General features: G+C 42.7%; 1 protein-coding gene across 2 annotated transcripts in view; it reads left to right on the forward strand.

Moving 5' to 3' along the window:
* The window catches only part of ahr1b (aryl hydrocarbon receptor 1b), a 24306-nt gene continuing 8392 nt past the window's right edge, over positions 1–15914 (forward strand). For both annotated transcript variants that reach the window (XM_051066039.1, XM_051066038.1), the window contains exons 1-9: positions 1–666; positions 1652–1839; positions 7708–7823; positions 10520–10609; positions 12155–12281; positions 13398–13534; positions 14589–14809; positions 14901–15010; positions 15749–15890. In XM_051066039.1, the coding sequence (XP_050921996.1) occupies positions 626–666; positions 1652–1839; positions 7708–7823; positions 10520–10609; positions 12155–12281; positions 13398–13534; positions 14589–14809; positions 14901–15010; positions 15749–15890 (1172 nt within the window). In that variant the 5' untranslated portion in view covers positions 1–625. The remainder of the gene's footprint in view (positions 667–1651; positions 1840–7707; positions 7824–10519; positions 10610–12154; positions 12282–13397; positions 13535–14588; positions 14810–14900; positions 15011–15748; positions 15891–15914) is intronic.

A 15914-nucleotide genomic window follows, 5' to 3' on the forward strand; every position in this document is an offset into this window, starting at 1 on the left:
GCGCTCCCGTCGACAAATCAGTGCCATTGCCCGAGCAGCGCGCTCTGGTCGAGAGGGGAGACAGAGGAGAGCAGCACCAGCAGGAGTGGAGAGGGTCCAGAGAGGGAGAGAGAGGGGAGAGGACGGGAGCAGGAAAGCTGAACTTTAACGGCTTAATTCGGTGAAAATGTCGCCCTCGGAATGCTAAGTTTAACCGGAGCTTTTTACCGCGGAACGTCCGCGGTAGTTGACGCACCGGCGGAGCGCCACGGACGGGATAACTGCGATAGTTCTCCCGTGATAGCACTTCGACAGGAGGCTGTTAGTGCGTCTGTTTTATAGTGAGTTCACACAGTAAATTATCTATCTTTAGCTGTGGCTTCTGTTTAACTCATTTTATATCCACGTAGCTTTAAATTAGCGGTTTTCTATTTGTTAGCTAACGGTAACGGACCGGCTGCGGATGTTTTAGCTTAAAGCGGTGTCCTGTCTGTCAGTTAATGAGAGCAGATGAATCACATGCCTCTGATCCCTGGGACTGCGAGAGCCGCTGGTTTCTACTGGATTCTACTGTCTGGAGCTTGTTTAAGTTTATGGATGTCCTCCAGATCCACTGTGATTAATTGAAATAAACAACAACAACAACATGTATGCTGGACGGAAAAGAAGAAAACCTGCGCAGAAGGGGTAAGTCATCATTTGCGTTATTTAAGCAGCAATTAAGTGATTTCTGTCAACCACAGCTCAATAAACACACAGTGGAAACACTTAACTTAAAGTCCCCCTATTCAGCATTTTCAGGCAGCATGTAAACACAGAAAAAATGGTTCAAAAACACAGTATAATGTAATTAAAAGCAAATAAAACTCCTCCTGAGGACACCTGAATGAGGCGTTAAAACACAGGTGCATAATGTTTAATATGTCTCAATAGAAGAAGGTAAATCTGTTCACAAATACAGAATAAATAAGCATTTAAATATCCTTGTATATGCTTAAACCTGTTTGAAAAACATGTATTAAATGTGTTCATACTCAAGAGCGTAGAGGTAAAAAAACAAACAAACAAACAAACATAAACCCCCCTCAAATTCAATCAGTCAATCATCTCATAATTAATCTTCAACTATTATGATGACTGTTAAGGTCACTTTCCTGACATTTTCTAAACACAACGATTGATTGATTATCAAGAAAATAAACATGAGATGAATCAAAAATGAAAATATTTTCTTCCATTTCATCTGAAGCATCTTAGATCATTATATTGACCAGTATTAGCTGATGACAGACATGTTGGCATATGTCAGCTGATGTAATGTCAAAGCTAAATGTAGGGTCATTTAAAAACAGTGTATTTATGCGTAGTTTGTCCACAAGAGAGTGCTCTGTAAATACCTTCTTTAAGAGCCAAGTTTTGTCTCCCCCCTCAGGGGTCAGTTGCTTTCTTTTTTATCTGGAGCATCAACAAGGCTTCCTAGATTTTTCTGGCATTTTGTGAAGTCGCTATAATAGTTTAAAATCAGATTTTACATCCATTATTTGACCGTTTAGCATCTAGTTTTCCCTTTTTATTTCTCCTTACTAAGTCTTATTCCACTCATATATGACCGTAAACATCTGTTTCTGAGGTGATAAATATTCACTTGATAACGTTCAAACTTCGTATCCAGAGTCAAGTCGACCCCTGCCGAAGGCGCCAAGTCTAACCCGTCCAAACGCCACCGCGACCGCCTGAACTCGGAGCTGGACCGGCTTGCCAGCCTGCTGCCCTTCTCCGACGACGTCATCTCCAGCCTGGACAAGCTGTCCATCCTGAGGCTCAGCGTCAGCTTCCTCCGCACAAAGAGCTTCTTCTCAGGTAGGAAACGCTGTTCAAAATGGTGGTCAGAAGCAGCAGATTATGGGTTGTAAATGGTTTTAATAATAGTGGCAAAGTTGAGACAGATGAGAGACATAGAGAAGCTGATCTTAAAACAGCTGCCTTTCGTTCCCCGCCTCCTGAAAAACCGAAATAGCTTCTCACACTTCGCACAGGACCAGAGGACACAGAGGCAGAAACAGACAGGGGTGGAGGGTTTTAAACAGGAAGAAAGAGAGTACAGTCCTGAGAGTCCAAGTCAAGGTTTTTACTCAGACTTGGAGAGAAAGCAAAGTTTCACATTCAGATCAAAAAACAAAACAAATCCTTTGCCTCAACTTGTTCCTCCCTGTTGGCATTTATATGGATTTACATGAGAGTCAGTTTGTGTTGAAAGTGTGACACAGCAGTTAATAATTCAAACAATGGACAGAAGCTGAAGGGAGATACACATTCAAGGTGTGAAAAAAGTCAAGGTTTCAGAACCACTAATATTTTCCATCATGCTGTTCTCATGGTAGAAGCACCTACAGGAGCACCACCTATCACTCCATGCCAAATTCAGAATGATGCTGTCTTGAAATGCAACAGCTATGAGAGCAGATAACAGTTAGCTAGGTAGCATCAGTTAGTTTCCCCTCTTAATGTTAGTTTTCCACCATTGCGTACATGTGTTCAAAATCACAACACCGTTCTTTTGAAGAAAGAAAATTAATTTTATTTTAACAACATACACATTTATTAATGCTCCAAATTCAAATGTTCTGTGGTGTTTAAAAATAACATTTTACATTTTGTATTTAGAAATGGGTGGTAGAGGTTCTGACCTGTGTGTCTGGGCTGGATTCAGGCTCAGAAATGGGTGGTAGAGGTTCTGACCTGTGTGTCTGGGCTGGATTCAGGCTCAGTTTAAGAAGTGTTGAAGTGCAGAGGATCAGCTTTGTCGAGGAGTTAGCAGGCTTACAGGCACAGCAGATGGATTCTGGGATGTAGGTGTGTGTGAGTGTGTGGCAGACCTGAATGTGTTCACAGATTTACTATTAAAATCAGACTGAGAGTTCGTCCAAAAACAACAAACAGCCCTCAGTAATCTGCTCAGCCAGAAAAATCCTGAAACCGCACTGAACATCTGGAATATCTGAATCCCTCAAACCAGGAACATTTGACTTAATTAACAGCTCTAACTACTCCCAGTGCACGTTTCAGCACCTGTAATAATGTGAAACGGCTTTGACTTTATGTTACATCACTCACAATGATTACAAAATGTGACAACATGTGTATGAAAGCTGAAAAACTGATTGTGATATCAACTAAATCTGATCAATTAGGTCTGTTTTTGGACATTATACCAGAAGTCTTAGGAGCTGTCTTGAAATATTGACGTGCATATTTTCTGCATACATTTTTTATTGGACCAAAAATGTTGTGAATAATGTGAGAAAACCTTGTGTATCCTCAAAGGCTTTAACCTCAGACTCTTATCACCACGACCCCTGGACAACCCCCACTTTATCATAATGTCTTACAATACACAACTGCAGCATATTGTAGGTCAGCTCCTCTCGCCCATGGCTGCGAGGCAACACTTGTCCGAAAGTCTCAGCCGCGTGGAAACAGTCGGTCTGAGGAGATGGCGGCGTTTCAGCGAGCAGAAAGGAGATGAAAGCGTCTGAGAATAAAAACACGACGGGATAATCCATTCGTAGCTGATTTACAGACCTTCAGAGGAGGGAAGGGGGCAGACAGGTGCCCACTTTTAAACTTTTGACTCGCGTATTATTGTATTTTTCTCCTGTACATTCATTAATTGGAGTCATAAAGCTGCAGAATAAGTAAATGTTTTCATCTCAAATTAACAAATTTGTCTCTGTTCGCATTGACCAGAACAAATGTGCATCTGTTTGTCTTTATATGCAGTTGTTTATCTCTAAAATTCACTCTGTGTTTCGTCTAAACACATGTTAAAGATACTGAGAGATACACTCATATCTGCTCTTTAACTAAGAGCTAGAGTCATCTCAACCGGACTGGATTTCACAAAAATCCCTCTGGTGTTTTTTGTGGTTGATGCACTAATTATTCTTCATCATCATCTGGTGAAAAATCCAGCGCTGTGAGCTACAACCTGCTCAGACTGATTATACATAAACCCATCACATGAATCAATAAATAAAGAAGCTTCAGTCACTGTTTTAATCTGTGAATCCCAAAACACTGCCACAGGGTTTTGTTTTATTTATGTGTTTTTTTTTATATATATTTAGACTCAAGGAGTCATCTGTTAGGCGACTGGTTCCTTAGGTCAAAGGTCACCGGGCTCATTAGTTTTACTCAGACGTGAATCACACATAATAATCAGGTTGACGTGACGTTAATTGACCTTGTTTGTTAAAGTTAAGCTCATAAATCCTCTCTGAAAAATTAAAAAAATAACTTTCAACTTCCCAAAACTCGTTTCCTAACTTCAGATTGTTTGTTTGTTGTTGTTTTTTCTTTGTGTGTCTGACTTTATTCCACCTCATGAGGCAGCAAATGCAGGGGAAACAAAATGTTTCTGTTGAGGTCAGGACTTTGTTTTGGTCGTCTGTGCCATGTTCAGGGCGCCTGGTAAAACCGCTGAACTCTACGGGTCAGTTGTTATCACATTTACCCCGCTGTCAGTCATCAGCTGCAGAAAAATAAAGTTTTTGAAGTGTAAACTTTATTTATAAAGCAAGTGTGTGTATGTTAGTCCACATCTGTCTACATGTAAAGCCATCTGCCAAGAGCTCAGAGCAGATTAGTGCTTACTTATGTAATACAACAGCCTGTGTTTTCTATTGTTTCTGTCTCTGTTACATGCATTATACTAGACAGACTGATAGAGTTCAATTAAAATAATAAAATAAAGTCTCGTCAGTCCGTGATGAATATTTAACACAAATCATGTTAAGCCCAACACCCACCAACACACAGTAGTCTGCAGATACTCCTCACCGTTGTTGCTGCTGCACTCGACTGAACTTGTGAAAAATTAATTTCGGTCACAAACCTTTTGAACGCTGGTGGTGGGGGATGAGATGCTGGATTAGACGGGTCATTGTTTGTGTCATCGTGACTGCAGACAGTGGAAGAGACTTGGTGCTGACAGTGGGTAGGTTTAATCTGTGACCCACTGGCTGTTGTGTATAGTTGTTGGAGAAATGAGTGAACTGATGTGACTGATGCATTTTGTTTACTGCAGTTTTTGTTTGAAGAGGTTCATTTATACAGCTGTATTTAGATATTTTATTCAGTTGTTAGTCTGTAAAACTATAGATAATACCTTTCTTGCTCAAGCGGCAGCACAAACGTAAAAACACAAAAAGTGTTCAGTTTGTCCATTCTGGGCTACTGTAGAAACATGGCAGACTCCCTATGTAGATATAAATAGTTCATTCTAATTGAACGAAAACACAATGATTATTAGTTTAAGGTGCGACACTAGTAAAAACATAATTATGTGTATTATTTTCCATTTCTGAGGATTTAGGTCCCTGTAAATGTTAAACACTGATCCTTGTGGTCATTTATCAAACAGACATTTGCAGGTTTAAGCTGCTAAAATGTGAGAAATATATTTGGGTTTGGGACAGTTGTTCGAGACAAAACTAGACATTTAAAGGCCTCATCTCGATCTCTTGGAGCTCATAATAGACCTTAATAATCATTAGTTGAATGCCTAAGTGTGTGTTATGTCATCATTTCACAAAATATCTTTGTCTAAATTAATGATTCCAGGCAAACTGTAGCTAAAAACAACAAACTGAATTGTAAATTACAATATAAATCAATATTGGAGGAGCATTTTTATTAAAGATTTCACCTTCAGCAGTATCACCTGATCTCTTCCTCCTCTAACTGTGGAGCTGCTGCAGCCTCCGTAATGTTTCCTCTCTTCCTCTGTAAAGTGGCTCCGCCAACTGAAGAGCGTCTGTTGTGATGTTTTTATCGGCTGTTGGTGTCCTTGTCGCCCTCCGTTGTGCCAACAAATGTCCCTCCTCCTCCCCCTCTTCCTCCTGGTCGCCTTGGGGTGTTTGTTCTTGCCGGCGGCTCCTGGTCATGACGTCAGAGCGTCAAAATAACCCACCACCACCTCCATCTACCTTCTCCTCCACCCTCCACCCCTTCTACCTCTTAATTATTGATAGTCAACATGCTTTTTCTGCTCTTCTCTTGGCCTTGTGAGCTTACAGTACACTGAGCTGTGTCAGACAAAGGTTTGGGTGCAGCTCAGTGAGAGTTTATTTTTATATGCGGAGTCATTTTGGAGTTAAGGTTACTGTTGGTGCAAATAAGGCATAATGGTGGGGTTTTACTGGGAGCTGAATTCTCCTCAGATGTCTCCTCCTCTCCAAAACAAACAGACCTGATGATTAAAACAGGAAAAAAAATGGAATAAAGTAGTTTTATGTTAAAAATCTGTGTTTTTGTGGTGCTCTTTGGCTGTTAGCTGAGCTGCTGCTAGTGTTAGCTCAGCTTGTTTTTAGGTTAGGGCTCCTTCAGCGTCAGTCGTTCAGGAGATTTTTACTGGGAGCTGAATTCTCCTCAGAGGTCTCCTCCTCTCCAAAACAAACAGACCAAGTATTTAAAATCAGTAAAAACACCAAATAAAGCAGTTTCACTATAAAAATCTGTGTTTTTCTATGACACTTTTGGGCAGGAACGAGATGTGGAGAACAACTGTTTGCTCAGGATCCAGACATCTAATGACAAAAATCTTTTATCCTGCTTTGATATTTGAGAGTCAGTTGCCAAACCCTAAACTTTAAGTGAAAAAATTACATCTGCATTGACTTAATACCACAAAAATATTTAAATACATGATATTTCGATCCCAGCTGAGCCTTCATCTCGTCAAAATGTAAACAAAAATGGCTTCTGCGCCCACATAAACTGATGTTCTGGATCCATATCAAGGTTTTTGTGGTTGGTTTCTGTCCCGTGCGATTACCTCTGACGCCCAGCAGACACAAAGACCAACATTCACCATAATGAAGAGATACGATGGACCTTTATTGATCCCCGTGGGGGATTTGGGGCAAGATCAGAAGAAGCAGTTTAACCAGTCGAACCTTCGGCCTCTGCATTGTCTGAGATTTCCTCTTCCATTAACGTCACCACCACTGCTTCAGAAAAGCTCTTTGTTTCTCTCAGACTTGACCCACTCAAATAGATTTTGTCCCCAGGGTCAAAGGCACACTGCTGGCCTCTGTGTTTTTGTCTCAGGGGTCATGGCAAAGCCCCCTTTGTCCGCCTGACCCGACAGGAAATGTTTCAGTCACAATAAACCCTGAACACAGATGAAAATATTTCTGTGTCACTCCTCTTTCTTTGCCTTTCCTATAGGCGTTACTCCATCCCTCTTCTCACCTTCTCTGTGAGTGTTACTCCCTCCATCTTGTGTCCTGAAATCCCCTCTCTGTCTCTGTAAAGGTGTTACTCCCTCTGGTTCTCTCCTTTAACAAACAGCTCCCACTCACTTAAGATCAGCTTCTCTGGCCGGTTTGTACAAACTGCCACAGGATGCAACTGCAAAAGACAATCCTGGACCCAAAAACAGACTGTTAGCAAAGAGGATCCAAATGTTTTTTTAACTATGTCTGCAGTTGTTTTTCCTGTGGATTAATTCAGTAACTTGTTTATTAACTCTTTAGTTTAGACCAACTGGTACTGGACTTTTGAGGTGTTATTATTGAAGATATGAACATGCTTTTAACAGAGGCACTGTGTCTGAATTTCCTCTCCAGAAATAAAAAGCTATAAACCAACTACACCACTGACGGATTTTATGTCAGAGAATAAAACCTGAAAATATCCTGAAAAGTATCCTCCCTGTTTCTCTAGTGGCGCTGAAGAACCAGCTGTCCAATGGCATGAACAAAGGAGGCGATCACCATGACGACGGCAAGATGACAGGATCTGCAGACGGTCGCGTACCTGAGGGGGAGCTGCTGCTGCAGGTGGGTGAGGCTCAATGCTACCTGTCCACATCTTGAATTTACGTTAAAGCTGTCAGGAAGTAGCTATCGTCTAACCACCAGTCACCCCCCTCCTGGCTCTGAGGCTCTGAGTGAGGGCTTTTTTCTCCCGGTGCGTCACGCTGTGAGTCAGCACACATCAACAATAACAACAGGATCTTGGCTCTTTTAGGTCAGTGTTAGCCGTCTGATGGAGGAGAGGCTGCTCTGCACAGCAGGACAGCAGGAGAAATGTCTTGTTTACTGGGACTTGCAGCAGAGACGTCTTTCCTTTTTGGTTCAGGACTAGAGAGACAGAGACAGCTTCCATTATATAAATCAATTAAAGGGAACTTCAAGATGTAAAAAAGCAGTTTATCAGCCTGACAGGTTTGTGTGATGATGGTGTAAATGAACTGAACAGAGGTGGAGCCTGTTGCTCGCTCGGTCCAGATGTGGACGATCAGGTCTTGAGTGCACAGCCTCAGAGAGAAGTTAACACACTCACTCTCTCTGACCTGAGTCAGTTTATTGATCGATGTATTGATCCCAGAGGAGTGAGTTTGTCACAGCAGCAGCAGCAGTGAAGAATCAAAGACGTGTCGGTGTGGAGGGAGCAGCAGCTTCCTGCCTTCAGCTGCTCTGTTCCATTACAGACACCGCTCCATGAATTATACAGAGCCGGTGAACACATCTATTATTGAAGGGAGGGGGGGTTTAGATGAAGGAGTGTGTGTGTGTGTTTAATATTCTTGGTCACAGTGTAACACCAAATCTCAAACGCTCCCCTGTTGTATATATGTGTGTGTGTGATAAAGGAAGTCAAACAAAACAGGAACAGGAAACGTGATGATAACAGCTGATTTCAAAATGTTTTGGGGAAATTCTTCTTCTTCTTCTACGGTAAATAACGAGACAGGAAGCGAAACACGGAGTGTTCCTGTGTTTCCAGGCTGTGTTTGCTGTTGTTGGGTTGTCATCTTCCAGGCAACAACAAACACTACACACACACACACATACACAGTCTCAGGAGAGAGAGAGGTTGGCCAAACATGAGACAGAGAGAAAGAGCGGTGTGTTTTCTGCAGACAGATGAATCTACAGTAAATATTTATACACAGTGCATGTATGTCACTGCACACTGTGTACACTGTGTGTGTAGTCTATGTGTGCAGGCTGTGTGTGTGTGTTGGAAAGTCCTGGGCGTGGTCACTTACTGTACATTGCTGCTTTTTGGCATTTAAAATCTTAAAGACTAACCTGGTCATAGATCAGTTATAGATGGTTTTTGAGGGATTGTATTTTAATTTATCAGCAAAATCAAATGTCTGTTGATTCAGTATAAAGAAACTGATGCTAGGAAAATATAAAAACCAGTGTACTATAATTATATCATAACTAATTTACATTTTTTATTGAAATTTGCTTGTTTTGAGTGGTTGTCTCACTCTGAAATAGCTCTGGGAAATGGGTCAAACCTGTGTATATACAGTAAATATGAAAAGTCAGGCTGCTAGTAATGATTATTCTCATCAGTGATTAATCTCTTGGAAACTTTATGGTTAATTTCTTAATAATTCAGTCTGTAAAATGTCTAAAACCCCCAAAATATTATATTTACAGTGATTAAAAACAAAGAAACCAGCAAATCCTCATAATTAAGAGGCTAAAACCAGAGTTTTTTTTACATTTTCTTCTCCGTAAATGTCTGAAACAATACATTAATTATCAAAAATATATATAATAATAAATATGCTGCTTTAATAGTATAATAACATAACATAATAATGACATAATATGCTGTTATGTTGTGATATTGACGAGTAATGTTGCCGGTATCTTTGTTTACCTCAAAATAAACGTGTTTATATTTATTCAGCACAGTCTTGATCCAGTCAGAATAAAGTAATTAACCCTGACCAGGACTGAGACCCTCCTCCCTCTAACATGTGAATTATTCAACAGCCAAGAGAAACCGTCTTGTTTTAGCTCTGATTCTAATGTATTTTTGACATGGTGTAATGGATTTTGAGAAGAAGGTTTCAAGAGGAAATGTAAAGTTTTGACTCAGCAGTTAGAATACCATCTGAGCCTACATGTGAATGAGGAGTGTATCAGCGCTCATGTCTGTTCGAATAAAGACTGTATTGTCGTCATCCTCATCACCGCGGTGTAGGTGGATGCTGGCAGGACGCCGCTGCAGCGACTGGACTCAGTGTCATCACCTCCTCACTGAGCCCCGAGGCCCGAGGAGGAGCGATGATGGAGGTGTTAGTCATCCAGTAGTGACCTCCTTCTCCTCCTCCACATGACTTCACTTTGAACTGACATCCGCTCGACTTCGGCCTTTCCTTCTCCTCTTCCCCTTGTCTTCCTCTCTCCACCCGGGAGGAGAAGTCTCACCCCTGTTTTCATGTCTTTTATCCTCTCCACTGTCCCATTTCTCTCTGGTTTTAAAGCCTTTGTACTAGTTTGTTTCTAACAAGCTAAAACATGAAATTTCTAGCAAGCAGATTTCATGCTGAGATTATTCCATGTAACTATAAATGAATGTGACAACATGAGCTGGGTTTGTCAGGTAAAACTACCTGTGTTGAATCTTAAATGTAGGTGACATGAGTCCTTATTTCCCAAACTAGTAAAGTGAGGACTTATCATCTTAATAAACAAGAATTAAACAATATATTTTCTCTCTGCAGGCCCTGAACGGCTTCATCCTCGTGGTGACGGCTGAGGGAATCATCTTCTTCTGCTCCCACACCATCCAGGATTACCTCGGCTTCCATCAGGTAAAAACTCCCGGGAAATTTCCTGAACAATTTTCAGTCGCTGATCCTCCTGTCCACCTTGAGTTTGGCACGTACCGTGAGTTAATTGTATCGTTACACCCCCAGGTTTTAATGCTGTGGCTGATCGGTGTATATCCATTTATAGTCTCGCTCTCATAAGAGTTGGACTGAATGTGCTTTTGGATTATGGATTATGAGGAATTAGGTGAGTCTGCAGGTGTCTCCAGGACAGAGCATCGCACCACTAACTGCACAGCACCAAAGAAGAAGAAGTGGAGGACATGATAGTTAGACAGAGCTGCAGGTGTTTGCCTCATTGGACTTGAACAAACCAAGAGAGCAGCAAGTGAACGCATCGTCCTCTCAGCGTCCAGAGGATTGAAACGAGTGCACATATGGAGAGAGAGATTTAATCCAATTGGCTTCTCAACAACGCACCATGGCCTCCAGTCTAATCTCATTTTGGAGAATGTGATTATCAAATTATCCAAAGTCTGTCTGACTGTCTGTCTGACACACACATACATACACACACCGTCCAAATACAGACACAGTAAGACACTGTACATCAACATCTTCACACACACTTTCGTTGCCAGGCCAGGGTGTGATCATCACCTCTCACCCCTCGTTTCCTCGTCCACCTGAGGCGCGTCACCTCTCGTTTACCAAACACAACCTAAATCTTCAGTGAAGCTGCTGTTTTTTAAACAAATAAAACACTGGGTGTCAACAGCTGTTGTAGCACCCATGAAATAAGACACAACAGTGGATACAAGCAGGTAAACAAGAAATCCAGAGATATAGAAAAAGAAAAGGCAGACGAGGAGTGACAGAAGGGAAATTTGTGGAGACACAGACAGTGTTTTGTCTGTTTCTAAATACAGACAAGCCAACAAATACAGTTAATAAAACTAATGGACTAATAATAAAACTTTAAAGGTATAAAGTTAAACTTTTATGTGTTAAAATGTCTGATCAGACGTCTGGATATGAAGTTAAACAGCAGCTTTAAATTTTCTGTGCTTTGGTCACAAGATTTAAGTTTACTTATTTTCTCTCTCAGTGTCTTGTGCTAAGCTAAGATAATCTAAGCACATTCCTATTCCTTACTGGGATGTTTCTTTTAGCTTAGCGCAAAAACAGAGACTGAGAAAAATAAACTCCCCTTTTCATTTTGCTGTTATTTCACGTAACACTTCTGCCTGTCAACATTCCTTTGCAATGACCTGGTTTTGACCCCTCCCTCAGTGGGGGTGGAGGGTGGTTCCAGTCTGGACCTCAGCCAGGTCACGCTGGGTCCGGACGACAGATATCAGGGTCACGGTGGGTCTTTGGCTCCGTGTCAGCTTTTTGAATCAAACATTCAGCGACACTTGATTTCTCTTGGCTCCACTTCAAGGCAAACAGAATCAAACGCACCCCTCAGGGTACCTGCTTCAACAAAACATCCATCTTTACCCACACAGTCTCATTTTCAGCCTTTAGATTTAGATTTTTTTTATTCACCTGATCTCTGTTTGCTGTGTGTTGTTTTCCTGCCAGACTGACGTGATGCATCAGAGTGTGTTTGAGCTGATCCACACTGAAGACCAGCAGGAGTTCAGGAGGAACCTGCACTGGGCCCTGAACCCCCCCACCAGCCTCCGATCCCCCACAGATCCCTCAACAGGTCTGTCTCTTACAAACACACCCAGTTCACTTCAGCAGCATCTCCACGCTGTGTGTGTGTGTGGGTGTGTGTTACTAATGTGTCTAATGGAGGGCGCCGCAAATACCATGAATGTCATTATATTTAATTAATGAGTTTTAATCTGGAGCATTAGTCTAAATGTCACGACAAGTCTAATTAAGACATGAGCATATTGTTGCTAAATGCTTTTAGAGCTGTGAATTTACAGCTTTATAGAACACAAATTCTGTGACCTGGATCATGAAATTTAGAAAATGACCTATTTTCCACATAAAAACAGGTAAATTTACTCATTTTCATTTACATAAGGTCTGAATAACACTACATATGAATCAAGATTTACTCCCACGTTCTTCTCTCAAGAAGAGCGTCCAGGATATAGAGTTTCAGGGATGTCCTGCAGAACCACTGCGACAAAGCGTCGTTTTCCTTTCCACTGAGCTTCTTGAGGAAGTCTGTACACTCTTCTTTATTTGTCGTACAGCTTTTACCTTTGCCTCAGACAGATTAGGAGAAGAAGTCTCAGAAGAAGTCCGCCATGTTTGTTTACTCACTTTTGATCGTGTGAGATTTGGAGTTTTGAGAGTTCATACTCTTGGAGGTTGTTGGTGGTGAATCTATTCTTGTTGCACATCACACACTGTAAGAAAACAAAACTGTGAAATATGGTGTCACGTGTGTGGATTTAAAAATCTTTTAGTGTGTTCCCAGGCTTAAGTTTGGAAGATCCTAGTGTCCTGTGATGATTTTATTTATGTGAAAATACCCTAAAAACTCAAAATATCAAATTTTTTGCCCTTCTGAGTCGAAACTGAGGTCGTACAGAGAGGCGAGAAGAGGTGACCTTTAACTAAAGGCTCCTGAGATGTGGTCTAAATGTTACAGCTCACACACACACTAACACAGCAGTGAACTCATCAGCAAAACAAACTCACACAGTTGCTTTCACCAGCACACAGATGCTCTTACTGTACATACTGTGCACACACAAATTACACACACCTGTCATCCTGAATTAGGGGTCAGCAGATGACACAAACACACACACACACTAACAGTCAAACAGTAATAAAATGAGATTTCTATCGTCCTCAGATGGCGATTCAGTGTCGACCTCTCCCTGCCTGGTGAGCTACAACCCCGACCAGCTTCCTCCCGAAAACTCGTCTTTCCTGGAGAGAGGCTTCGTCTGCCGCTTCCGCTGTTTGTTGGACAACTCCTCCGGCTTCCTGGTTAGATGAATCTGTTTCCTAAAAAGCGTTTGGTGTGTAATGTCCCATCTGGTGTCCTGTTATCACATTTAATCAGGGGAGGGAACTTTTTTATCTAGTTTATAAACACAGGGATTTAAATCGATGATGTGGCAGTTCCCACTCAGACAAAGTGATAAAGTGAATTCATATCTAGTGATTTGAGGCCTGTTGATGCTGCTGGCAGTATGGCGTGCCACCTCAGAGTACCTCAGGGATCAGAAGCCACCATTTACTCCTGTAATCCGCCTTAAGAGAGGCCTCGGGGTCGTGGGGAAAAGGGCCTTAATCCACCCACCACCCAGAGGAGACGAGAGCAGAGGTGGGGGGTGGGGGGTGGAGGGGGAACTTGCTTAGTCAGGGTTGGTAGCTCCAGACCGGCCGCTGCTGCTCTCACTAAGACAATTAGCTGCAGATGGAGGGAAAAACATGGCTGCACAAATCCCTATAAATGGTGCCTCCCCATGAGCAAGGCACTTCTTCTCCTGCTGACACTCACAGAGAGGTCAGAGGTCAAGTTGCGGATCTTTAAGTGATTGCTCAAAGACCCTTGAGCCGGGCACACGTTGGGCTTCGAACCTGTGCCTCTCCGTTCTCCCTCCCAGTGCGTTTGCGTGAGCAGTAAGCCAGGTTTGTACTTGTGTCGCTATGGCTTTGTTTTTCGTAATCCCTCCTGCTATTCAGGGCTAGATTCCTGACATCACGGCTGCAGGCCCTTAAACCCACCAAAGTCAATTAACCAGAGCTAACAGAGAAGAGATGGGGGGTGGGGGGTGGGGTCTTCACACGAGATGCCACAAGGGGAGAGGAGGACAAAGGTCCCTCTATTACATCAGCCTGATGTTGACCCTAGTTCTTCCCTGGCATCAGTCCAGTTCACTTGGAGTACTTTTTGTGCTGGGAACTGGTCTTTTGACAACAAAAGCTAACGATAGTACACTGCTAATGCTGTAGCAGCACAGAAGAGACTTTTATTGTGGAGGGGCACTCAGAAGCGACCCTGATTTACTGATGTGAAATGTCTCTGTCCTCTCAGGCGTTGAACATCCAGGGTCGGCTGAAGTTCCTCCACGGTCAGAGCCGTCAGCGCTGCGACAGCACAGAGGACGGTACACCGCCGCCGCCGCCTCCTCAGCTCGCCCTCTTCGCCATCGCGACGCCCCTTCAGCCTCCAGCCATCCTGGAAATCAGGACGAGGAACATGATCTTCAGGACCAAGCACAAGCTCGACTTCACGCCAATGGCCTGCGACGCAAAGTACGTACAGTTACTTTGGAGCAGTCAGTCACAGAGTGTGTTTAAGTTAATAAATCGTGTCTGTATCCATTAAATCTTCCTGGATTTTCAGGGGTAAAATCGTTCTGGGATACACCGAGGCGGAGCTGAGGGTTCGTGGTTCGGGTTACCAGTTCATCCACGCCGCTGACATGTTGTACTGTGCCGAGAATCACGTCCGAAGTAAGTCACAGCTGTTCGCCGCCTGCATGGTTTACATTACAGTTAATACAAATTTCAGTGAGATCCCTGTGACTCACTGCTGTTTTAGTAAACTCACCCAGGATGAGTAGATAATCAGATTTAAGTGTTTTGACCCCTGTCTCATGTTTGGCTCAACATTACATTTCTAACACATGCAACAAACAAACAAACAAACTGTGTGTGTGTTGCTGATGTAGGAAATCTCTGAGCGAGTGTCCTACTTAGCTCGCGTACCGGATGACCTGGTTAGTCGTAACCATGGTGCCCTCAGTGCCTGCATCACTGCTACCAGACACACACACACACACACACACACACATATACGGTATGCATGTAGTCATGCATACAGAAACAGAAATGTATGCATATGCATTTGGAAACATACAACACAGATACATACATGTTCGACACGCTCTGATGCTCGCACAGATGGGAGGCAGGTTCATCACAGACACACAAAGATATAAATGCACATAACAACAACACATGATGCTGTATTCAAAATTTGGTGAGACAATTCTGCAACTAACCCAAACTCCTGTACTTATATTACTCTGTATGTTCACTCTGGTCGAGATGATCGGCCGAGTCGGAGAGTACAGACATTTACTCCTGTAATCCTAATCCCGATCGAGCAAATGCAGCGCAGAGTGTGTGTGAGTGTTTGTAAACAGCAGCGACACTGAGCCTCCAATATCTTGTCTGATGTGGTTCTAGTGATAAAGACCGGAGAGAGCGGCCTCACCGTCTTCAGGCTGCTCACCAAGGACAACCGGTGGAAGTGGGTCCAGGCCAACGCCCGGCTCGTCTACAAGAACGGAAAGCCAGACTACATCATCGCCACCCAGAGGCCTTTAGCGTAAGTGTAAAATAACTACAGCTT

The sequence above is a fragment of the Lates calcarifer genome, linkage group LG7_2 (genome assembly GCF_001640805.2).
Source record: "Lates calcarifer isolate ASB-BC8 linkage group LG7_2, TLL_Latcal_v3, whole genome shotgun sequence".
Taxonomy (NCBI): Eukaryota; Metazoa; Chordata; class Actinopteri; family Centropomidae; genus Lates; species Lates calcarifer.